The sequence below is a fragment of the Crocuta crocuta genome, unplaced genomic scaffold, assembly GCF_008692635.1.
Source record: "Crocuta crocuta isolate KB4526 unplaced genomic scaffold, BGI_CrCroc_1.0 scaffold167, whole genome shotgun sequence".
Classification (NCBI taxonomy): Eukaryota; Metazoa; Chordata; class Mammalia; order Carnivora; family Hyaenidae; genus Crocuta; species Crocuta crocuta.
Window position 1 is genome coordinate 11756517 of NW_027532406.1, and position 24933 is coordinate 11781449.

At 35.7% G+C, this 24933-nt stretch overlaps 1 protein-coding gene across 4 annotated transcripts in view; it reads left to right on the top strand.

Annotated features, from left to right (window-relative positions):
- Nucleotides 1–24933, top strand: part of JMJD1C (jumonji domain containing 1C) — a 184343-nt gene that overhangs the window by 125448 nt on the left and 33962 nt on the right. The window contains exons 3-10 of one of the 4 annotated variants that reach the window (XM_077778649.1): nucleotides 11400–11607; nucleotides 12182–12287; nucleotides 14873–14997; nucleotides 16640–16783; nucleotides 16881–17073; nucleotides 17187–18874; nucleotides 22098–22270; nucleotides 22543–24752. In XM_077778649.1, coding sequence (XP_077634775.1) covers nucleotides 12281–12287; nucleotides 14873–14997; nucleotides 16640–16783; nucleotides 16881–17073; nucleotides 17187–18874; nucleotides 22098–22270; nucleotides 22543–24752 — 4540 coding nt within the window. In that variant the 5' untranslated portion in view covers nucleotides 11400–11607; nucleotides 12182–12280. Of the gene's footprint in view, nucleotides 1–11399; nucleotides 11608–12181; nucleotides 12288–14872; nucleotides 14998–16639; nucleotides 16788–16880; nucleotides 17074–17186; nucleotides 18875–22097; nucleotides 22271–22542; nucleotides 24753–24933 lie in introns of those variants that run through there. The other 3 variants (XM_077778651.1, XM_077778650.1, XM_077778652.1) reach the window with 3 other exon arrangements.

Below are 24933 nucleotides of genomic sequence, written 5' to 3' on the forward strand. Positions count from 1 at the left end.
GTGGCTCAGTCGGTTAAGCATCCAACTTCGGCTCAGGTCATGATCTCACGGTTTGTGGGTTCAGGCCCCACGTTGGGCTCTGTGCTGACAGCTAGCTCAGATCCTGGGGCCTGCTTCAGATTCTGTATCACCCTCCTCTGCTCACACTGTCTCTCTCTCTCTCTCTCAGAAATAAATAAAACATTTTTTAAAAATTAAAAAAAATAAGTCATTGTATCATGACTTATTAAGAAATAAAGTAAGACAACAATGACTCTTGCCATATTGATTGTGTTTTATCACTAATTTCTCTGTAGCATGTAATTCTATTAGATAGTGTTTTACCCACAGTAAAACTTCTTTCACAATTGGAGTCAGCCCTCTTGAACCCTGCAGCTGCTTTATCAATTAAGTTGATATAATATTCTCAATCCTTTGTTGTCATTTCAACAGTCTTCAGAGCTTTACCAGAAGTAGATTACCTCTGAAGAAATTATTTTATTTGCTTATCCATAAGAGAAGTAACTCATTCATTCAAGTTTTATTCTGAAATTATAATAATGAAGTCACATCTTCAGTCTTCACTTCTAATTCTAGTTTTCTTGGTATTTCTGCCACATCTGCAGATGGTAGACTTCCTCCACCGAAGTCTTGAACCCCTTAAAGTCATCCATGACAACTTATTTTGAGTTTCTGTGGATGTTGATATTTTGACCTCTTGCCATAAATCACAAATGTTTTTCATGGCATCTAGAGTGGTGAATCCTTTCCAAAAGGTTTACCATTTACTTTGTCCAGATTCATCAGAGTATTCACTATCTCTGGCAGCTATAGCCTTCAAGATCTATTTCTCAAAGAATAAGATTTCAAAGTTGAAATGACTCCTTGGTCTATGAGTTTCAGAATAGATGTTGTATTACTAAGCATGAAAACAATATTAATGTACGTCTCCATCAGATCTCTTGGATGACCAGGTGTATGATCAGTGAGCAGTAATATTTGAAAAGAATCTTGTTTCTGAGCCATTGTTTTCAACAATGGGCTTAAAATAACAGTAGACTATGTAAACCTATGTGCCAGTCATCCAGGCTTTGTTCAGTTTATGGAGCACAGGCATGGTAGATTTAACGTAATCTAAGATTTTCAGAATGGTAAATGAGCATTGGCTTTAATTTAAAGTCACCAGCTGCATTAGCCCCTAACAAGAGTTAGCCCGTTCTTGGAACCTTTGAAGTCAGGCATTGACTTCTCTCTAGCTTCTCTCTTCTAGATGGCATCTCCAATGGAATGCTGTTTCACCTATATTGAAAATCTGTTGTTTATTGTAGCACCTTCATCATCTTTTAGCAGGGTCTTTTGGATATTTTGCTGCACCTTCTATATCACCACTTGTTGCTTTACCTTGCATGGTTATGTTATGGAGATGGCTTCTCCCCTTAAAGCTCATGAACCAACCTCTGCTCGCTTCAAACTTTTCTTCTGCAACATCCTCACCTCTCTCAGCTTTCATGGAATTGAAGAGAGTTAGGGCCATGCCCTGGATTATGCTTGAGTTTAAGGGAATGTTGTGGCTTATTTGACCTTCTATCCAAACCACTAAAACTTTTCCCATATCAGCAATAAAACTATTTTATTTTCGTATCATTCATGTTTTCACTAGAGGAGCACTTTTTTTTTTTTTAAGTTTATTTGTTTTGTGAGAGAGAGATAGAGAGCAGGGGACTGGCAGAGAGAGAGAATCCCAAGCAGGCTCTGTGCTGACAGCACAGCTGCCGGGCTCATGAGATCATGACCTGACCTGAAATCAAGAGTTGGACACTTAATTAACTGAGCCACCGACGTGCCCCTGGAGTAGCACTTTTAATTTCCTTCTAGAATTTTTCCTTTGCATTCACAATTTGGCGAATTGTTTGGCATAAGAGGCCCACCTTTCAGCCTGTCTCAGTTTTCAGCGTGCCTTTAATCATTTCTGGCTTTTTTTTTTTGAAGTGAGAGACATGTGACATCTTTTCACTTGAACCTTAGAGACTATTGTAGAGTTATTAATTGGCCTGATTTCAATATTGTTGTGTTTTAGGGAATATGGAGGCCAGAGGAGAAGGAAAAAGAAAGGGAATGGCTGGTTGGTAGAACAGTCAGAACACATTTATCAACTGCATTCGCTGTCAAAATGGGCATGATTCATGGTGCCATAAAAGTTAACAATAGTAACATTGAAGATCACTGAACACAGATCACCATAAAAATATATTATTAATGAAAAATAAATATTGTAAGAATTACCAAAATGTTTTGCAGAGACACAAAGTGAGAAAATGCTGTTGGAGAAATGACACCAATATGGACTTAGTCAAGGCAGGCCTACCACAGATCTTCAACTTCTTAAAAAAAAAAAAAAGGCAGTATCTCTAAAGCACAATAAAATGAGGTGTATGTGTAGAACAATCTAGAAAGATTTGTAGGTTATTTTAACCAGGACAGTGTCAGAAAGGAGGTTTTCTGGCAGGGTGATAACCTTTATTTTTATAGTAATATATTGACAAGATTGTTAAGACTATGGCAAAAAGACTTTAGAAGAAAGGAACCATATAAACATAACCCCTTAAGATAAGTAGAAGAGTGAGTCTATTTTTTGCTTTATGTGCTTGTAATCTATAACCGAAGCCCTATTTACGGGTTCATTGGTGACCTCAGGTTTGCTCACTGATTTCTAGAAGAAGTCAATGCCTTTGATTGTGTTTCACAAGAATTTATTAAGGCCACCCAAGGTATTTGCATCAGGTCATTGCTTCTAAAGCTTGCTGTTTTAGAAGTGAGGCTTAATTTTTATTGAAGTCAGTTTTGTTCTCTAAAAAGAAATCACACAAATTAAGGATCAGGGTTCAGTGAATTATATATACCAGCTAATTTCTATTTCATGTACATTATGGTCTTATATAGTTTTGGATTTTTTTAGTGTTGATATATAATGTTTCCAACATTCTTGACTCTAAAGTATTGATATTTGGGGGCACTTGGGTGACCAAGCATCGATTCAGCTCAGGTCATGATCTCACCGTTTGTGAGTTCAAGCCCTACATCGGGCTCACTGCTGTCAGTGCAGAGACAGTTGGGATACTCTGTCTCCTTCTCTCTGCCCCTCCCCCACTTGCACTTGCTCTCAAAAATAAACATTTAAAATATTGATGTTTTATTAATATACAGGGAATCAAGTAGTTCCTAAATTATTATAATTTAAAATGTGGCCTAAAGCTTATAATTTTAGTAATGATAATAAATCTAAAGTACTTTACATTTTATCATATAATGTGTTAAAGAGTTTAGTTACCAAAATTGGTTCAGTTATATCTTGGAAACATTTTAGAAATAACGTAGTATTATTTTCATGTAGCAGAAAATACCAGGTAAATGACTTGAAAAAAAACTGATCATTTCTCTTAGAAGTATATGGAGATAACTTTGTGGCAAGATGTAGTAACATTTTTTCCCCTTCAGCCGTAATTGTTTTCTTTTTCAGAGTTTGGGTCCTTCTCTCTTCTGTGTTTTGTTTTGCTTTTCAATGAGTATCTATGTTCCTTAGGAGACCATATAAATGAGATTAAGTTAATCTCCCCATACAGAAGTAGTTAAATTACCTCCTCATTGAAAAAATACTTAGTTTTCAATCTTTAATTTTTTTATTTTTAATTTTTTAAATGTTTATTCATTTCTGAGAGACAGAGGCAGAGCACAAGCAAGGGAGTGGGAGAGGGAGACACAGAATCTGAAGCAGGCTCCAGGCTCTGAGCTGTCAGCCCAGAGCCCGATGGAGAGCTCGAACTCACAAACCGCAAGATCATGACCTGAGCCGAAGTCAGACACTTAACCTACTGAGCCACCCAGGTGCCCTCAATCTTTTTTTAAGAAAAGATTTCTTTCTTTCTTTTGAGAGAGACAGAGATAGCACAAGTGGGAGAAGGGCAGAGAAGGGGAGAGAGAGAGAGGGAGAGAATCCCAAGCACACTCTGCGCTGTCAACACAGAGCCCGATGTGGGGCTTGAACTCCCAAACTGTGAGATCACGACCTGAGTAGGATGCTTAATCAACTGAACCATCCAGGCATATCTCAGTTTTCAATCTTAACTTCTAACCAGAGATTTTTAAAATGTATACCTCATATGTTTATAGTCCTGTAAACTACCATTGTGAACACAACTCAAAGCTCCAATTGTATTTACATTTCTTATTTTATGAAAAGGACAAAACATTTAGTTCTAGGATCCTATAGTTCGTAGAACCTTCTGGGTGTTAGATAATGTGTTATTCTCTTACGATTAAGTGATGATGCTGTGAAACGATGGTATTGAAAACATGAAAACTGTGGTGGGGAACCACAGTGGTGTTTTCATTTTATGCATGGACAACTTAAAATGACTTCCTATTAACATGCTGGATATTGTCTTAAATGACTGGAAGGCATCACTTGCCTTTAAGCCACAATGTCTGAAAAAGATACTTAAAGAAAAAAGTTAGTTTAGAGAAGAAACATAATCCACCAAAATATTTCTAATTTTCTGTAAGTTGTTGACTGAAATTGGCTTGTTTGGATCAGTATGAGGTAAAAGTCATTCATTTTATTTTTTTGTTTCTAAATAAAAATAAAACTAATGCTGAGAATATTATTTTTAAAATGTATCTTTAAAAGTTAACAAATATTGAAATGTTGGGGTTTACTGTTTGTCTTTATACACAGAATCATTTTTAACCAATAAAAATACAGTTAAATGTCATTTAAACTTTCAAAACATTATTCCCATTTCCAGAACTGTTTTCCTACTAGTAGTATTAATTGAAAATAGAATTTAGAGGCACGTGGGTGGCTCAGAAAGTTAAGCATCTGACTTTGGCTCAGGTCAGTGGGTTTGAGGCTTGCGTTGGACTCTGTGCCAACAGCTCAGAGCCTGGAGTCTGCCTCAGATTCTGTGTCTCCCTCTCTCTCTCTGCCCTTTCCCCAGTCATGCACTCTCTCTCTCTTTCTTAAAAATAAACATTTATTTTTAAATTAAAAAAAGAAAATAGAAGTTAATTGCACTGTTTACATAATTTCTATTAAGAATTAATAGAAATTAGAGTTTTTGGTTTTAGAACATAAATTTAGAATGAATGAATCCCAGTATTTCCTTGATTGTATGAGTGAAGAAAGAATTGTGTGACTAATTGAAAACGTTAGTCTATTCTCTCTTCCTACCATTTGAATTTTATGATTTTGGTGGGTTTTTTTTAATGTTTATTTTTGAGAGAGAACCAGCACAGAAGCGGGGGAGGGCCAGAGAGAGGAAGACGCAGAATCTGAAGCAGGTTCCAGGTTCTCAGCACAGAGCCAGCCCAGTGTGGGGTTTGAATCCACATACTGTGAGATCATGACCTGAGCCCAAGTTGGACACTCAACCAACTGAGCCACCCAGACGCCCGTATGATTTTGTTTTTGAAAGATAGAAATTCTTTTTATTTGGTTTAAATCATAGTCTGGATTCTAGGCTTCTGAATTAACCAAAATCAACCAGGAATTATGAAAATATGTATATACAGAACTTAATTATCTATGGATTTTAATTATTTAAATTTTTTAAATCTTTATGTCTTAATGTTATATATGTAGAGAAATTTAAAAATCTCTGGTGCTATAAATCAGACATTTGAAGCATAGGATTAATGTTGGAGCACTATCTGTAGGAAAATTCTCATTTTTCAATACGTGTACCCATTTTTACCCTCCTATGAAGTCCACAGATATGGGTGGTACCAATCTTTGTATTTAATGAGTGTAATTCTCATTGACCTAAAAGAGTTAAACTTTATCTTTCAAAGTGGGTGATCTTTCTACTCTGAAACCAGATAGGTTATTATATTTGGAACACTAAATATGGTACTGGAATATATCAGGGAAACTTCATTTATTTGTGAAAGCCTTAAAAAATTATTTACCTCAATATATTTTTCCTTTTTTAATGAAAAGAATTTGATCATTGAGTTATTTTCATGTGGTGTGTGTATGTGTAAAATCTAGCCATTTATGGAAATAGAGTTTTCAGTCAATTTGCCATCAAACTGCATTGCCTTGATTAGACATTTCTAATCTTCCTTTGTACCAGTAATTTATTTGTTCTTATTTTAAATCCTGGGTAGGCAGACTACCACCACATGCCAAATCCAGCCAGCCTTCTGTTTCTATACAGCCTTTTATTTCTTTCTTTTTTTCTTTTTTCTTTTTCTTTTTCTTTTTTTTTGATGGTAAAACATTTAGACCTTTTACATTTTTAAACAGGAAAAGAGACAAAGGAAGAATAATAGGTCATGACACCTGAACATTCTGTGAAATTCAAGCTTCACAGAATGCCAGTAAATAAAGATATTTGAAAACAGCCTTACTGTTTCATTTATGTATTGTTTATGGTATTGTTCGGCAGCTTGTGGTGCTATAGTAGCAGAGTGGAGTACTTACATTAGAGATAGTATGCCCCTCTGGAGCACCTGGGTGGCTCAGTCGGTTGAATATCCGACTTTGGCTCAGGTCATAATGTCACAGTCTGTGAGTTCGAGCCCCATGTCAGGCTCTATGCTGACAGCTTGGAGCCTGGAGCCTGCTTCAGATTCTGTGTCTCCCTTTCTCTCTCTGTACCTCCCCTACTCACATTCTGTCTCTCTCTCTCTCAAAGAGAAAATAAAAACATCAAAAAAAAAAAAATTAGAGTTGGTATGACCCTCAAAGTCTAATCTACTTTTACTCTCTGGCCATGTTAGGAAAAGTTTGCCAACCCTTGGTTTAAATCATGAAAATATATGGAAGCTTTCATTGATAGATTTAGTTAAACTGCAGGTGGTTTAGACAGCTGTTTTTTTCTTTATTAAGATCTTTGTAGTAGTTCTCAGACTAAGATATCCTGTTCCAGTAAATCCTTACTAACAAAGTGAATTCTTTTATAAGTTATACAAGAATGGTTGTGATAGCAGTGGATGTCACTCTTGACCTATGTAAACTTAACATTCATGTTTTTAACTGTTGGCTAACAACCCCAGGGATCTAAGGACAAGCAGTTATTTGTAGTTTTGCTGAAGCATGAATTTAAATTATGACTGTGGGAAAATGGTGTGGCAACGAATGTTCAGATACTTTACCTGACATTCAACGTACAGGTAGTTACGTTGAATAACTCTTAGAAAATACAATCAAGTGTCATTTTTTATGGGGAAATTTGTGTAATATCATGGGATTTAATAGGTTACTACAAAGGTCAAGGATTTTATTGCAGGGGGGAAAATCATTCCATTACTAAGCCACATATCGGTATCAGTTTGAAAGCAGGCATTAGGTCTTTCTGTATCAGAAATTGTCCAAAGGGAGAGAAATTTGGTTTTGTGATATTGTGTTCTAAAATGAAAGTGCTTTTCTAGACCTCAGTTAGGACTTTAGAGCAAATCTCTTAACAATTATTAAGCCAATCAGCTCAGTCACCCAGATAGAAACTAACAGCTGGTATATTATTCTCTGATTCAAGCTTCTGTTGGCTGTTCTGTCAGTAGGTACCTCCAGAGTGTATGTGACATAAAGAAAATGTTTGTTGAACAAGTAAGGAGCATTGTGTTATGATAAGACAAATCATTTCCTTATTATTTTAGAAAACTTGTTAGATGTATTTTGACCACTATCATAATATTCATATTATTAAACCTAGTCAGGCATATCTGAATATCTTAGTGCTGTGATCTTATTTTTTATATACTATTGTAATTGTTATTTTTTTTCCTTTGAACTGAAATGAAGTAGAGAATTGCTTCAAAAATAAGGGTAGTGCAGTAATGTCAAAGTACAGATTCTAATCTGATTTTAAATTTTTTTATTTTGAAGCATTTTTTTATAGATTCCATCTTCTTTACACATGAAAAAAATGTTGTTGTTGTTGTTGTTGTTTTTATTACCTCAGTAGTTTAGGGCAGTGTTTACCTAGAAATATAGCATTTCAGAATTTGTAGGTCATGATGAAGTCACATTGCCAAAATGTGTTCTCTTTTATGCTTTCTAATTTTAAGACTCTGTGAGTTTATCCCTCTTAGATAAGTGTTAGATTGTTGCTACCTATGGATTTCCCATAACTAATATGAGGGGGGTTACAGAAAGATAACTTCCACCTGACTCTGTTCAGTTCTTCAGTTTTGACCCATTCTGACTTCGTAAGATAAAGCTGCCTTTTTCTTCTTACATATGATGTGAAGAAATGTATCAAATTTTGAAAAGCAGTTATAGTAAACAATCTAATTCATTCTTTTACACAGGGGAGAAAGAGTAGGTGAAAAGAGCCTGAGCTCTCTAGAGTTACAGAACTAGATTAGACCGCTAGGTCTCTCCATCATATCCTGACTGTATAATTATGAACCTCTCTGTGTATAACATGTAAATGGGCATAATAATTTAGGCTTCAGAAAGGTGTTATAAAAGTTGATTTGTCTGGAAAGCACCTGGCATTGGTTGTATGGTATCTGCCATGGCAAGCATGCAGTCATGTTAGCTGTTGTTTTTTATTTTAAGGTACCCCACTGATGTTTAATTAGAGCAAGCTTCTGCTGTCTTTGCAAAAAGAGGAACAGCACACATGTGAACAGTAAAGGTCCAGAACCTAATCACTTAAGGCTTGTTTTAGAACTTTCCTATATTTTCTGTATAAGCTTCTAGTAAAACAAATCTTGTTGATCTGATTAAGTCATTTTCTGGAGGTTTTAATTTGTAGAATAATATACTGGATAGAATTTATAGAGGAGAGGAGGTTCACAGAGGATGCTGTTGCTTTACTCTCCGGGTGATTTGTTTTTGGGAAATTAAAGAATACATTTTATTATAGTCAATATAAAAATTATGTGTATAGGTAACTAAAATACTGAAAAGTGAAGTAGTGTGATTTTTTTATTTTAAATCTCATACAAATTCCAGGCACAGCTAAAGTTCTTTATTAAGCAATTGTATTCCAAAAGATTCTGAATAGTCCTATTAATAATTAATATTAATTACAGATCCTTAGTTTCAGATCTCTGTGAGTTTGCCTTGTAGACTCTGTCTGATTATTAGCACTTCACAAAATTGTTCGAGTCAATAAATGGGAGGGGGAGGACCTCCTTGTTTGGCTACGTGGTAGCAACTCTTATGAGATTTGATCCTTTATCATTTCAAATGGCAATGATAACTACAACAGAAATACCTGTAACTTAGCACAATTCAAAAAAGAGTACTCCAGCAACAATATGACTATCATAACTAGATAGTATGTTGGGATAATTTTCTTGAATTTTAACTGATTTGGTAATATATGTCATCCAATACCACAGATAATTAAGAATTATATGTCTTAGGAAAGCTAGTTTTAGTTAGTTTTTAAAAATCTTACTATAAAAACATATGCATAAAAATGGAAAGACATTTATTAGTGACTGCTTTATAGATGAGGAAGTTGATACATAGAAATTTTATCTTCTGTAAAGTCATTTCAGTAAATAGATTCAAGTTATCAGTTTTTAATGGTGTACTTTTCTCACTAGAAAATTAATGGTTCATTGTTGAGATATTTGTATGTTTAATGATCTTGGAAATATAGTCTGTTACCTTAATGTTTTAAAAAATATATAAATAAATATTGAGCAAATTATATATCCCACAGTAGGTTTTTGGTTTTGTTTTTTTTTTAAGTAAACTCTACACCTAATGTGGGGCTTGAACTCATGACCCTGAGATCAAGAGTCACATGCGACCCCGAGATAAAGAGTCACGTGCTCTACTGACTGAGCCAGTCTGGCCCCCCCAATCCCAGTAGTTTTAAACCATGAATTTCGGGGTTTTTTTTTTTAAATGTTTATTTTTGAGAGAGAGAGAGAGAGATTGAGAGAGAGAGACAGAGCATGAGTGGGGGAAGGACAGAGACAGAGGGAGACACAGAATCTGAAGCAGGCTTCAGGCTCTGAGCTGTCAGCACAGAGCCTGACACAGGAGCTCGAACTCACGAACTGTGAGATCATGTCCTGAGCCAAAGTTGGATGCTCAACCCACAGAGCTACCCAGGTACCCCTCTTTTCTTTTAAGTGTTTGTTTGTTTGTTTTGGTGAGGGGGGGACAGAGAGAGAGAGAGGGAGACACAGAATCTGAAGCAGGCTTCAGGCTCTGAGCTGTCAGCACAGAACCCAGTGTGAGTTCCTCAAACTCAGGAACTGTAATGTAATATCATGGCCTGAGCAGAAGTCAGATGTTTAACCGACTAGCCACCCAGGCGCCCAAATCTATAAAGTTTCAGTACAAGAAACTGGTTTTGTAGACCATACCCATGACTGTCTACGAAATATTCCCAGTGTTGCTTTAACAGCAGTTCATACCCCTTCTACTCTAAAGTATAAAAGATTCTAAACTTAGAATATGTCAGCAGTGACACCTAGGTGTGTGTTTTTTCTAGACAAGTGCCCATCTTTTTGCCAATTAAATGTCTAGAATAAGGAAAGAGTGGTTGTAATAAAGGCAGGGTTTAGAGAAGATTCATAGATGCGGAAGCAAAACCAGAATGCACATTTTTTAAGGACTGTAAGGTAGGGAAGTGATTAGACTTGTTGCTTGTGTAACTTCAAGGAGTTAATAAGCTTGGATCTGTGTGTAAGGAAGACTTTAAAAGAACTTGATAGTTGTCAGAGCTATCTGAAAATGGTAATGGTTTTCCTTGGGAAATAGAATGTTTCCTGTGTTTTGCTGTCATAGAATAGACTGTGACCTGGTATGCATCAAGAGGTTGAGAGTCAGAACTTTCCATGATATTTTCTGTTCTTAAAGAGGGCAAGTAAGTGTGCAGTATATTATTAAAGGGTTGTGGAGAAAAGGATTGTTAGAAAGTTTCTTTACAAAAATGAAGACCTGTCATGGACATCCACCCCTACCCCCGCCAATGGCAGGTTTTATCTAAATTTTTGTATGATACTTTTCTACTCTAGTATTTCCTTCTGTAAAGTAGCATTTCAGTTTATTTTCCAAGGAATATAGTTGATAACTTTGAAGGCCTGTATTTCTTCCTCTTACTTAGTTGGTATTCACTAGGTATAAATGAAATATCAGAGTATCTGCCACACTATTATTGCAAAAATACATACATGGTAGTCCCTTAAGGTAGTGATAGATGAGAAGAAAAAGCTTTGTTTAGATAAACTTTAGAGTAGAAGACTGAAGTATGACCTGCTTGAATAGGAGTCTGTCTTTGTACTCTTCAGCTACTTTTTTGACTTTTCCAAATTGCCACATTATTTTTACTCACCAGATAGAATTCCCTTCTCTTCGCTCCCTTCTGTTCACTGGTTTCCATGATCTGCCAGTCCGCTTTTATAAGGACCGCCAATTGACAGTGCTGCTTTGTTGTTCTTCCCAGCTCTCCTCTAGGGCTCCTGCCGCTGACCTCAAATGCAGGAGCAGCAGAGGTGCTTTGAGAGAGAGAGAACAGAATGTCAAAGAGTCCAGCGGGGGACCAGCAGATTGTGGGAAACCATGTGACTGTGTGATTCACATCTCCAAGGAGAGAGAACCGGTTGTTTCTGTGTCTAGATCCACCCTGTTATGAGGATAATACCATCAATAATGTAATTTTAATTGCCTGGATGCTTTGACACTAGGTTGAAAAAATAAAACTTTTAGCAGTGAAGTTACTGGTTAGATGAGTTCAAGTAGAACTGAATTTGATGGCATTTAAATCAAGAGAGTGGATAATGACTTTTATAGTTTAAAACTCAAACATTTTAGGCATTGTGGGAAGAGGGTCATTCCTCTCTGTATATATGTATTGTCACTAAAATATTCAACTCCATTCTTTTGCTACCAGCCTTAGATGACCTGATGCTATTTGGTTTGTATATTGCTCCTCATCCCGAAACCTTTAAAAATGTGACTTATCTAAGGCCACACTTAAAGTTAGAAAACACATTAGTAAATTTCAAATTTTGTCTGGGATTGTTGTCAAGGATCAAATCTTAAACAGGTTAATTTCTTATGCTCTGCTATTATATAATTGCTAATGAACTATGTAACTTATGAATTTGTGTTTTTATATACATTTAGATGAAGGAATTTTCTTCAATCCTTAGAAAATATAGGAGGGAGAGTTCGTAACATTAACGCTAGGACAGCGTAACATGGACCTCTCATCTGTAATTCTAGGACGACATAGACAGCCTAAGCCCAGTTCTCAGGGACAACCCGCAACTTCAGGAAGAAGTGAAAGTCTGGGTAAAGGAACAAAAGGTTCAGGAGATTTTTATGCAAGGTAACTATTTTGAAGTTCTGCATTAATTTTTTTTTTTTTGGAACTGGGCAATTTTTCATGTTTGGTTTTGGTTGTTCAATACATGCAATGTAAATAGGAGACCCAGTTTAATATTTTGAGTTCTATCCAGTCCAGGAAAAATAGCAAAATCATAATTTCAGTAGGAAGTTTTGTAACTTGACCAGTTTATTAGCTAATTTGAGTTAAATGACTGACATGAAATTATAACCACACAGGTGTTTTATTGATAGGAAAATTTCCATGTTACAGAACACAGTTAGGTGTGTCCTTCCTGGAGAAGGAAGCATTGTTTGAGTAAAGGATTGCCCAAAGCCACAATTGATTTCCTTTGAAGAATGCTGTTAGTATGTGATAAAAGTGGCCTATTTCAGTTCACTTTCCTCAGCAATGACCGTAAGACTAGTTTTAGTTTTGTTTCCTTTTTTAAGTAAGTTATAGATTTGTCTATAACATGTGACTTTCAAACCAGTGAGGTTTAATGATTCTTTGTGATTTTTTTCTTCTATCAGTAAATTCATATAAGCTTTTTGTGAAATCGAATTGAAACTGGGACAGTATTGCATGAAGAATTGATTTTGTTGAATGTTTTTAAAAAGGAATTTTGCTTTTAAATACCCATACTTCTCTCAACCCTCAACTTCCATATCATTTAATTTCAGTATTAATAGAGATCGTCTCTAAGGTGTGGTCACTTTGCTTTGTATGGGTACTTAGAGAGCAGATCATCTACTTATTAAATTCTTCTTGGGCTAAATGTTCTTTAAAACTTATTATAGAGAATATAAAAAATACACAGAAATAGTTCAGTGAACTTCCATGTGCCTATCTTCTATCCCTAATAGCTATAAAACCTTGGTTGGTCCTGCCCCATCCACACTTCTGTTTATTTCCATCAAATTCCAGACATTACCAAAATTTTTAAAACAAGCCACTGTACCAGTATTATGCTCCCCCCCAAATTAATAGTTCTTTAATATTAAATACTGGATACTCAAGTTCGAATTTTCACTTACTTCATAAATGTCTTGAATGACTTTCAACAGGTTTGATTGATTTGTAGTTATTTTATTTATATGTATGTATTTTAAATCAGGGGATCCAAAAAATGTCCACAATTAAATTTTTGATGTGTCCCATCTCTTTTTTTCCTCCTTTCCTTGCATTTTATTGAAGATACCAGACTAATATTTTTTAGCAAGTTTTGTTTCCTCACCCTGTTCATAGAGGTGAAAAATTGAGGCAATATAATCCCTGTTCAGCCTAAGCAGAATTATATGAGGCTGACTACAAATTGTGTTTCATGGTAGGGGTAAAACAGTTAAGAACTGAAAATTGTGCTAATGAAAATTGAAAATTGGTCATACTTGGAGTTATTCTGTAAGCTGTTGCTATATTACATTCTTAGAGTCTTATCCTTCCACAGTTAGGAAAGCCTAGAGTTTGTATAATTGATTATCATGGCTCCAAATATATTTAATTTATAGGTCAAATGGAATATTTTCTATACCTTTGTTAACTGACTTATATTTTAGGCTGACATTAGCATAGTTTTGTTTTGAAATGGGCAAATAAATATTAAGCCATTAATTGTTTGTTAAATGGCTGACTGTCAGCCTAGGAATCAGAAAAGTCCATTCATTCCTAGCTCTCACACTTAAAATTTTATTTGACCTGTCGCCTTCATGTTCTTAATTTTTATAAAAGGGAAAATAATGAGAATTAAAGAAGATTAAATAAGCACTTACACATTTTGAAAGCACTTTGTAAATTGTTCATGTATAATGCTGTTAAGGTGTACCAGTTTCCATCCTATCCCTCACAGTTCTTGTTAAACTTTTAAGTGTTTGATACCATTAATGTACCTGAATTGAAGAAATTTTTATTTCCTATTATTCTCTTCTGTGGATTGACTTGTTTTAATAGGTAGATTTCAATATATGCAAATACATATCATTTAACCCTCCCCTTTAAAAAAATGAGTTTAATCTAAAAGTACACCATAGTTCTTTATTTAAAATGCATTTTAGTGCCATATTTCTAATTCACTTAATAATCTCTATGCTATAAGACTTCGGCAGCTTTTTCTAGTTGTCAACAGAAGAATTAAAATTTATAGTTGTTATGTAGTTTTGGCAACTAGAAAACTCAGGATATAGAGTTCCAAATTAGCTTTTCATTTCAGCCATGTATTCCTGTACCCCATTAAGTAGCTTTGTAACCTTATGACTTTCTAGATGACTATAACTGTATTATTAACTCATGATCCCAGAAATATTCTTCCTGATTTAAAGTACTTTATTTCCATTGAGTTAGGATATATATGTGTAGTCGAGGGTGTTTAATAGTAACTTCACAGTGATCTGGCTCTAAGGTATATGTAGTAACTTCTAATACATTTTTTAAGAACTGATATTTGAATATATTACTCATCACAAAGCTCGTGTTTCTCCTAAAAGGTTGTTCTTCAATGAAAATGTTTCCATTTAACATATCCCTGTTTCTTGTGTGTGTGTGTGTGTGTGTGTGTGTGTGTGCGTGTGCGCGTGTTTATGTGTTTTTTTAAGGTCCTTATTCCTTAAATGGATACAGAGTGAGAGTATATAGACAAGACTCTGCCACCCAGTGGTTTACTGGCATAATTACTCATCATGATCTCTTTACTCGCACCATGATCGTTATGAATGATCAGGTAAATAGTGCAACTAATAATACTTTTAAAGAGAGATATTTGCAATTCAGATAGTCCATGCCTCCCAAAAAATGGTTCCACAAGTTGGCACTAAATAATTTTCATCTCTAAGTTTTTTCTGTAGTCATATACTTCTAATACGTTTAAATGTATCTGATGTTTATTAGAGGTCACTTTAGGTCACAGGGAGATAGTGATACCAAATTTATTTCAACACTAATCAAATAAGTCTCTTAAATAGAAGCATAAAACTCTTTTTAATTGAGTAGTCTTTTTTTTTTTTCTTAATCCTTTGGTCAGCTAATACTTTCTTAAAATCTGTTTTCCTATCTCCAGTAATAAATCTGTTTCCCAAATGATTGCTTTTCACTAATGAAAACTAATGCACACCACTGTAGTTCTTTTCAAATCAAGTTTCATAGCTGGCATGCTCCCTTAAGTTTTATGGTGAGTATTAAGGATATAAGTTTCCTATGAAGTTTTAAAGAACAGTCTGAAAGTCTTGATTTCAAATCTTTCAAAGCTGTAGTTTATGTACCAAAAAAAAATATTTACATCTTGAAACCTGAGTGGATTGTGAAGGGTGTCTGGACAATTGAGTATCCCTTTAGAAACAGTTCAAATGCTTTTGAAATTTTAGCCAAATTGTTGAATAAATTATATTGGTTAATTGTATTTGTTTTTCCTAAAATGGTGGCAAACTTTGATTTCTTAATGGAACATAGAATTGCCTTTAGTTTTTAAAATAGTCACTTCTTGGGGCACCTGGGTGGCTTAGTCGGTTGAGCGTCCGACTTTCGCTTAGGTCATGATCTCGCGNTTTTTCTTCTTAAACTCTACTTTCTTAGTTTTATTTTATAGCTGCTTTTTGAAAATACCTTTTTTTATTAAAAACATTTTTTAATACTTATTTATTTTTGAGAGAGAGAGAGAGACAGAGCATGAGCAGGGGAGAGGGGAAGAGAGAAAGGAGCTACTGAATCTGAAGCAGGCTCCAGGCTCCTAGCTGTCAGCACAGAGCCAGATGTGAGGCTCGAACTCACAAATTGAGATCATGACCTAAGCTGAAGTTGGACGCCTAACTGACTGAGCCATGCAAGCCCCCCTTAATTTTTAAATTTTTTAAAAGTTTGTTTATTTATTTTGAGAGAGACAGAGTGGCTGGGGGAGGGGTGAGGAGAGAGGGAGTCAAAAAATTCCAAGCAGACTCCACGCTACCAGCACAGAGCCCAGTACAGGGCTCGAACCCGTGAGATCTTGACCTGAGCTGAAACCAAGAGTCAGATGCCCAATCAGCTGAGCCACCCAGGTGCCAGGAAATTCCTATTTTTAAAATACATTCTGTGACTTGGCATTATAATCCTGATTAATTCTTAGTCTTGCTTTTGAAGATATACTTGCAATAAATATATTTGCTTTAAAAGTTTTGGTTAGCGTATGAAACAATAGGTTTCAGAATGTTTAAAAAAAGGTAACTTTACGTTTGATGATTAAAGCTGATTTACTGCAAGTCTGACAGTATCTTATAAATTAAGTATCCCAAACTAATTTTTAAACATTTTCTACTCACTAGTTATACCTAATATTATTTTAACTAGCTGACTGGATTTAATTTTTGTTCTTGTTTTGTGTCATGGATTAGGTACTAGAACCACAGAATGTCGATCCGTCTATGGTTCAAATGACCTTTCTAGATGATGTTGTTCACTCTTTGTTAAAAGGTGAAAATATTGGCATTACATCACGGCGAAGGTCTCGCGCCAGTCAAAATAGCAACGCTGTTCACGTATGTATGTTGTTAATGATGTATTATTATAAATATTTTTCCTTTGATTACTTAGGATCAGGTAGTAAATAATCATTGTTCAACTGGTTATTTTTAGGGTCATTATACACGTGCCCAAGCAAATAGTCCCAGACCAGCAATGAACTCCCAAGCTGCTGTACCAAAACAGAATACACACCAGCAACAGCAACAAAGAAATATTCGTCCAAGTAAGAGGAAGGGCTCAGATAGCAGTATACCAGATGAAGAGAAGATGAAGGAAGAAAAGTATGATTATATAGCACGAGGAGGTAGGACTCACTTTTTTTTAAGGCAATGAGAACAAATAAAAATACATTTAAGATGTACTTATTTACTATTTTAGTCATGCAAAATAAAACTGTTCCTTTTTTTAATCTTACAGAAAATACTAAAGGGAAAAACAAACAATTGATGAATAAAAGAAGGAAACCTGAGGAAGATGAAAAGAAACTAAATATGAAAAGACTACGAACCGACAATGTTTCAGACTTTTCTGAGAGCAGTGACTCAGAAAATTCAAGTAAGAGAATGATAAATAATTCCTCAGAGCAGAAGCCGGAGAATGAGTTGAAAAATAAAAACACTTCAAAAGTAAATGGAGAAGAAGGAAAATCCCAGAATAATGAGAAGGTAGGAGAGGAGACACTAGTAATAGATAGCCAGCCTTCCTGGGATCAAATACAGGAAGATAAAAAACATGAAGAAGCCGAGAAGCAGAAGTCTGTTGACACTCAGCTTCAAGACAAAATGATCATTCATTCATCAGAGCAGGCCACACTTTCTGATCATAAGCCTAATGATTTACTTCTTCAGGAATGCAATATGGAAAAAACACATACAGTAGAATTATTACCAAAGGAGAAATTTGTGTCCAGACCACCCACACCAAAATGTGTTATTGATATTACGAATGACACTAATTCAGAAAAGGTGGCTCAGGAAACCTCCAGTACCTTTGGCCTTCAGACACTTCAGAAAATGGATCCTAATGTTAGTGATTCAAAACATTCTATTGCAAATGCAAAATACTTGGACACAGCAAAACAAGATTCCGACCAGAGCTGGGTCAGTGATGTAGTTAAAGTAGATTTAACCCAATCAAATGTTAGGAGTGCTTCCTCAGGAAACGATCACCTGAACATGGAAAAAGAGAAAAACCAGTATGTCTCTTACATTTCTTCACTGAGTGCAGTTTCTGTCACAGAGGATAAGCTGCATAAGCGAAGCCCACCCCCAGAGACAGTAAAATCTAAACCTAATACATCAGTAGATGCTCACAAGACAAAATCAAATCCCTCACCTGAAGTTCTTAAACCTAAAATTACCCATTCTCCTGATTCTGTGAAGCCTAAGGCCAATTATGTGAACAGCCAAGCTGCTGGTGAGAGAAGACTGGCAAACAAGATAGAACATGAGTTATCAAGATGCAGTTTTCATTCAGTTCCTACTCGAGGCAGTACCTTGGAAGCTACAAAGAGCCCTCTTATCATTGATAAAAATGAGCATTTCACAGTTTACAGAGATCCTGCACTTGTTGGGTCAGAAACAGGAGCTAATCACATTTCACCTTTCTTAAACCAGCATCCCTTTCCTCTCCATTCTTCATCCCATAGAACCTGTTTAAATCCAGGTACCCATCACCCTGCCTTAACTCCTGCACCTCACTTACTTGCTGGATCATCTAGTCAAACTCCGATACCTACCATTAACACTCACCCTCTGACTAGTGGTCCACACCATTCTGTTCATCACCCTCATTTACTTCCTACTGTGTTACCTGGAGTGCCTGCTGCCTCCTTACTTGGTGGCCACCCACGACTAGAGACAGCTCATGCCAGCAGCTTGAGCCACTTAGCGTTAGCACACCAGCAACAGCAACAGTTGTTACAGCACCAGTCTCCTCATCTTCTTGGACAAGCCCATCCTTCTGCTTCATATAATCAGCTTGGACTTTATCCAATTATTTGGCAATATCCAAATGGAACACATGCATACTCAGGACTTGGTCTACCTTCTTCTAAGTGGGTTCACCCAGAAAATGCAGTTAATGCTGAATCTTCATTAAGGAGGGTAAGTTACAGTGTGGTTTGGCACACATCAGTATATGTGTATTAACCAACAAATATAACAGGTGCTTTTCCAATATCCCGTTAGTTTTTTAGACTTATGCAATATGTTAGAATATTTTAAGCATTTAGTTTTATAGTTTATAAAAGCATTTTAGTTTTATAGTGAAACTTTTGATACTTGGTAACTTTGGAATCATGGAAGCTGAAATCTCAGAAAAGCCTATATATTTTAAAAAGCCAGTTTAAAGAAGTAAAACTTTTAGATTGCTTCTGACATATCTATTATGAAGAATGAATATCCTTACAACTTATTATGGTACATGTCTATTATGAAGAATGACTGTCTTTATAACTTATGGTACATATCAGCTAAATTACAAGTGCAAATTGTGGATTAAAATGTATTCAAAATTGTAAGATTTTGGATATATATCTTAAATTATTTTCAAGACAATGTTATGTTTCCCAGCTAGATATAATATTGATGGTATGTTACAGGCTATGACTCTCTAAGGCCTTTATTCTCAGAAGGGTGCCTAAGTTGGAGACTTCTGGTATTTGGGAGTAAAGTTGGGGCTGAAGCCTGCCAACGTCAAATGTGAGGAGTGTTACTGAAGGTGGTGGTATAGAGAGATCTTATTCTTTCATAAAGTGGTTTCATAAACCACTAAAGTGCTTTCTCTAGCCACATTTATTTTCATTCTAAGAAGTGATTGTTGAGGGCATTGCCATCCACAGTATCAAAAAGAGTGAGAATGGGTGTCTTAAACTCCAGGAGACAACTTAGTCCTTGGTGCAGCCCAAGTTACTCTTCAGCTATCACCCCAGAATTTTTTTTAACACTATTTATTTATATTTATTTTGGTAATAAACAATTAACATTAAATTTACCATCCTAATCATTTTTAAGCATATAGTTCAGTAGTGTTAAGTATATTCACATTGTTATGCAACAGATCTCTAGAACATTTTCATCTTGCAAAACTGAAACTTCATACACATTAAACACTAATTCCCTTCCCTCTTCCCCCTATTTCTTGGCCTACCACCTTTCTACTTTGTTTCTATGACTCTGCCTGCTTTAGATACTTCATTTGATGAAATCATACAGTATTTGTCCTTCTGGCTTCTTTCATGTATCATGTCTTTGAAGTTTATCCATCATGTCTTTGAAGTTTATCCGTGTTGTAGCATGTAACATGATTTTCTTTTTTAAGCTGTGTAATATTCCATTGTATGTATACTCTGCATTTTCTCTGTACATTTGTCAGTGGATTTATGGGTAACTTCTACCCCTTGATTATAATGGATAGTGCTGCAATGAACTTGTGAGTTTTTTACCTCTTTCACAAGTTAGGCAAGATTTATAGTAAATCTGTTGGCGGTGACAATTTGGAAGGTAATGCTAGTAAGCTTCTCACTTACTTCAGGGATAATACTGCTTATGTAGAGCCTTGGTAATAAATGCAAGGATGTTGCTCCTCATGCCAGGTCTGTCAGAGGAATTGTTACGTTCTTGGTAACAGTGATGACATAGATTATGTTCGCAAGTCCTTCTTTGATTCCGAAAATGTGATTGTTAACCTTGTTGGTAAAGGGACATTGATTAGTGATTACAGTTCTAACAGTTTTGAAGGATATTTCTTGTGGTTTAATCCTATAATAAATAATCAACTCCTTTGGGCTCCATTTCTATATGAGTTTGGTATTGTTTAAAGAGTATCTATCCTCTTTACCATTATTGAAAGCAGGGCTGGTGACCCTAGTGCCTAATGCACCCACATTTTTACTCTGACCATTCAGTCTCATGTCACAAATATAGATGCAGTTGATCCTGAACAAAGACAGACTAGAAGAACACATGGAAATCAAGAGCTGTCAAATAGTTTTGAGTCTTCTTCCATAATTTCCCAATCTTGAAAACCCAATCTAAGTAACTGTTAGAAATGGGGCTTGTGTAGGATTTTTCTCTCAGTTGTGTCATTCTAGTCTGCATGTATATAAGGGCATAAAATGTGTTATTAACTGGTCATAAACTTGTTAAAGTAAAAACTAGCTTATCAGATTTTCATTTGTTATGTAAAATTATAAAGGAATGAATTTAAGTAATATTTTGAACAAAAATGAAGATCTCTTAATCCTAATATTGTGAAAAGTGAAGAAACAATTAGGAAATAATTTTTGTTGGTATTTTATAGTCAGAAATTTAACATTGCCATAAATGATTGCAACTTAAAATTTCTGGATAGCATAGAACTGAGGCCTTGCAAACATATTTGATCTTTATGCATATGTACATATGTGTGTCTCATGTGTATGTATGTACTTTTTTCTCTCGTGAGGTTTATGCTTTATAATGTATATTTTTAATCTAAGTAAAAGCATCATGTTTTTGTAATCTCATACTGCTTTTGCATTATGACTTTGAGATGCAAAATATACTCTCTTTGTTAAAATCAAAGGGGATTATATTTTCCCAATATCTCAGTGAAGTGTAACTCCACAAAGTATGTGGTCTGGAAGAATGTCAATGTCAACATGTCATAGTATAGAAATAATCCTTACCCATGTAATTAGAGAGCTTTAAGTGTTACCATAGACATCAGTATCAACAGAATATTCAGTATGAGAAAGGCAGCATATTGATATATAAAAGATTAATTTTATTGTACTTCCACACTTCCAAGTTTAATGGTCCCACAGTGCTTATAGCTTGTAGTGGAAATGAAGTACAAGTGGCTTTCAAAATGTAATCTGCCAATTCTAAGTAAATTGTTGCATTGAAAAAGTTTCTTAATTTTGACAACAGAAATTGGCAAATGAACTTGATATAATTTCTACTTCTGGTAACATGTACTTTAGTAATAACAAATTCTTTTTTTTGTATTAGCAGTATATGTTTTTATGGTGTTAGAATGATAGAAAATCTGATGAACTAGGCTTTGATTAAGGCATTGAACTTAAAGGCAGTGATTTCAAGATCTGCATTCAGTAAGAAAAAAAACAAATTTTGGGGAATTACTATAATGATGCTGATTGATTTTCTTACATCACATGGAAAAATCCATATTTTTATGTTAGTTATATATTTGTCTGAATAGTTCTCATAAGATATATTTAGAAAAGGTCTCATGCTTCATAAATATACATTAAAGTCCTGCTGTGATAACTGTGTTTAGCTTTTTCTAGTAATTGAAGTCTGATATATATATTTTCTTAAATAGAATTCTCCCAGTCCTTGGTTACATCAACCCACCCCTGTGACCTCAGCAGATGGTATTGGATTACTTAGTCACATTCCTGTCAGACCTTCCAGTGCAGAGCCTCATCGGTCTCTTAAAATTACAGCACATTCCAGTCCACCACTGACAAAAAGTTTAATAGATCACCATAAAGAGTAAGTTCATCAGTGCTTAAAACTTACAAATACCTGGTCTTTTATAATTTTTCTTAATTTGGTTTCTAAACAGGTAATTTTAAGTTGATAAACATCTTAAAACTAGGCTTTGAGTAAGTACTATTTCCATTTTGATATACCTTCTAATTTACTCAGTAGTATTGAAGCACACGTAAAGTCGTGTTTTCCTTTCATAGTATTGCACAGAAGCTATCTTCATGTCATACCAGAAAAAGTTGTTACAGAAACCTTTATGTGTATTTTCTTTACAGAGAATTGGAGAGGAAAGCTTTTATTGAACCATTGCGTTCTGTTGCATCCACATCAGCAAAAAATGACCTAGATCTGAATAGGTCACAGACTGGAAAAGATGGTCTATTGCATAGACATTTTGTGGATCCTGTATTAAATCAATTACAGAGGCAACCCCAAGAGACTGGAGAGAGATTACACAAATATAAGGAGGAACACCGTCGAATCCTTCAAGAAAGTATTGATGTTGCTCCCTTTACATCTAAAATGAAAGGGCTTGAGGGTGAGAGAGATAATTATTCCAGAGTAGCATTGTCATCTTCTAGCCCTAAAAGCCATGTCATTATCAAACAAGACAAGGATGTAGAATGCTCAGTGTCCGATCTTTATAAAATGAAGCACTCAGTGCCTCAGAGTTTGCCCCAAAGTAACTATTTCACTACATTGTCTAATAGTGTGGTCAATGAGCCACCAAGGTCCTATCCATCCAAAGAGGTTTCACATATTTACACTGAAAAACAGAGTAATACCCTTGCTGCAGCAGCTAATCCTCAGACTCTGACTTCATTTATATCATCTCTTTCAAAGCCTCCACCCTTAATTAAGCACCAACCAGAAAGTGAAGGTTTAGTAGGCAAGATACCAGAACATCTTCCCCATCAAATTGCTTCTCACTCGGTAACAACCTTCAGAAATGATTGTAGGAGTCCTACCCATTTGACAGTTTCTTCTACAAATGCACTCCGGAGCATGCCTGCTTTACATAGAGCACCAGTATTTCACCCACCAATCCATCACAGCCTGGAAAGAAAGGAAAGCAACTATAGTAGTCTTTCCCCTCCAACTTTAACCCCAGTGATGCCTGTAAATGCTGGTGGGAAGGTTCAAGAATCACAGAAGCCTCCAACTCTAATTCCAGAGCCAAAAGACTCTCAGGCAAATTTTAAGAGTTCTTCTGAACAGAGTTTGTCAGAAATGTGGAAATCTAATAATAACCTCAGCAAAGAGAAAGCTGAATGGCATGTGGAGAAAAGCAGTGGAAAGTCACAGGCTGCTATGGCATCTGTCATTGTTCGTCCACCATCTAGTACAAAACTTGAGAGTGTGCCAGCAACGCAGTTAGCTTCCAAAGACCGAGTGAGTGAAAGATCTTCAACTGGGGCAAATCAAACAGATTGCCTCAAACCAGCAGAAGCTGGAGAGACTGGAAGAATCATTCTGCCAAGTGTGAATTCAGACAGTGCTCACATAAAATCTGAAAAAAATGTCCAGGCTGTCTCACAGGGCAGTGTTCCCAGTTCAGTCATGTCTGCTGTAAATACAGTGTGTAATACCAAAACGGATGTATTCACATCTGCTGCCACTACCACTAGTGTTTCCAGCTGGGGTAGTTCAGAAATAATTTACTCTTTATCAAATACCATTTTGGCCTCTAAATCCTTAGAATGTACCTCTTCAAACAGTGTCAGTCATTCAGTGGCTCAGATACAAGAATGCAGGGTCAGCACCACAGCTCCAATTACACCAGCCAGTAGTAAAACAGGAAGTGCTGTTCAGCCCAACTCTGGGTTCTCAGGCACAACTGATTTTATCCACTTAAAAAAGCACAAGGCAGCATTGGCTGCAGCTCAGTATAAAAGTAGTAATCTCAGTGAGACTGAGCCTAATGCTGTGAAAAATCAGACATCTTCAGCCTCCGTTCTCTTGGATAGCACTGTAGCCTGTAGTACAATAAACAAAGCAAACTCTGTAGGAAATGGGCAAGCATCCCAGACAAGTCAACCTAACTACCATACTAAACTGAAAAAGGCCTGGCTTACTAGACACTCAGAGGAAGATAAAAATACTAATAAAATGGAAAATTCAGGGAATTCTGTATCAGAAATTATCAAGCCATGTTCTGTCAATTTAATAGCCTCTACATCTAATGATATACAAAATAGTGTAGATAGTAAGATGATAGTTGATAAATACATAAAAGATGATAAAGTCACTAGGAGAAAAGCCAAAAGAACTTATGAATCTGGCTCTGAAAGTGGAGACTCAGATGAAAGTGAAAGCAAGTCAGAGCAAAGGACTAAGAGGCAACCTAAGCCAACTTACAAAAAGAAGCAAAATGACTTGCAAAAGAGAAGAGGTGAAATAGAAGAAGATTTGAAACCCAATGGGGTTCTCAGCAGGAGTGCCAAAGAAAAAAGTAAATTGAAATTGCAGAGCAACAGTAATAGTGGTAAGTTAATTACTTTTTTTATCTCAGGTAAAATGGGCTGCATGTTCTTGCAATAATGGTATCGGTTCTTTAAAGATGAGTGAGCACAGAGGCATCTTTTGACTTTATTTGTATGCCCTACCACAATATATGTGCTCGTTGACCTCATTTCCACATTTCCCAAGTACCCTACAAAGAAAAT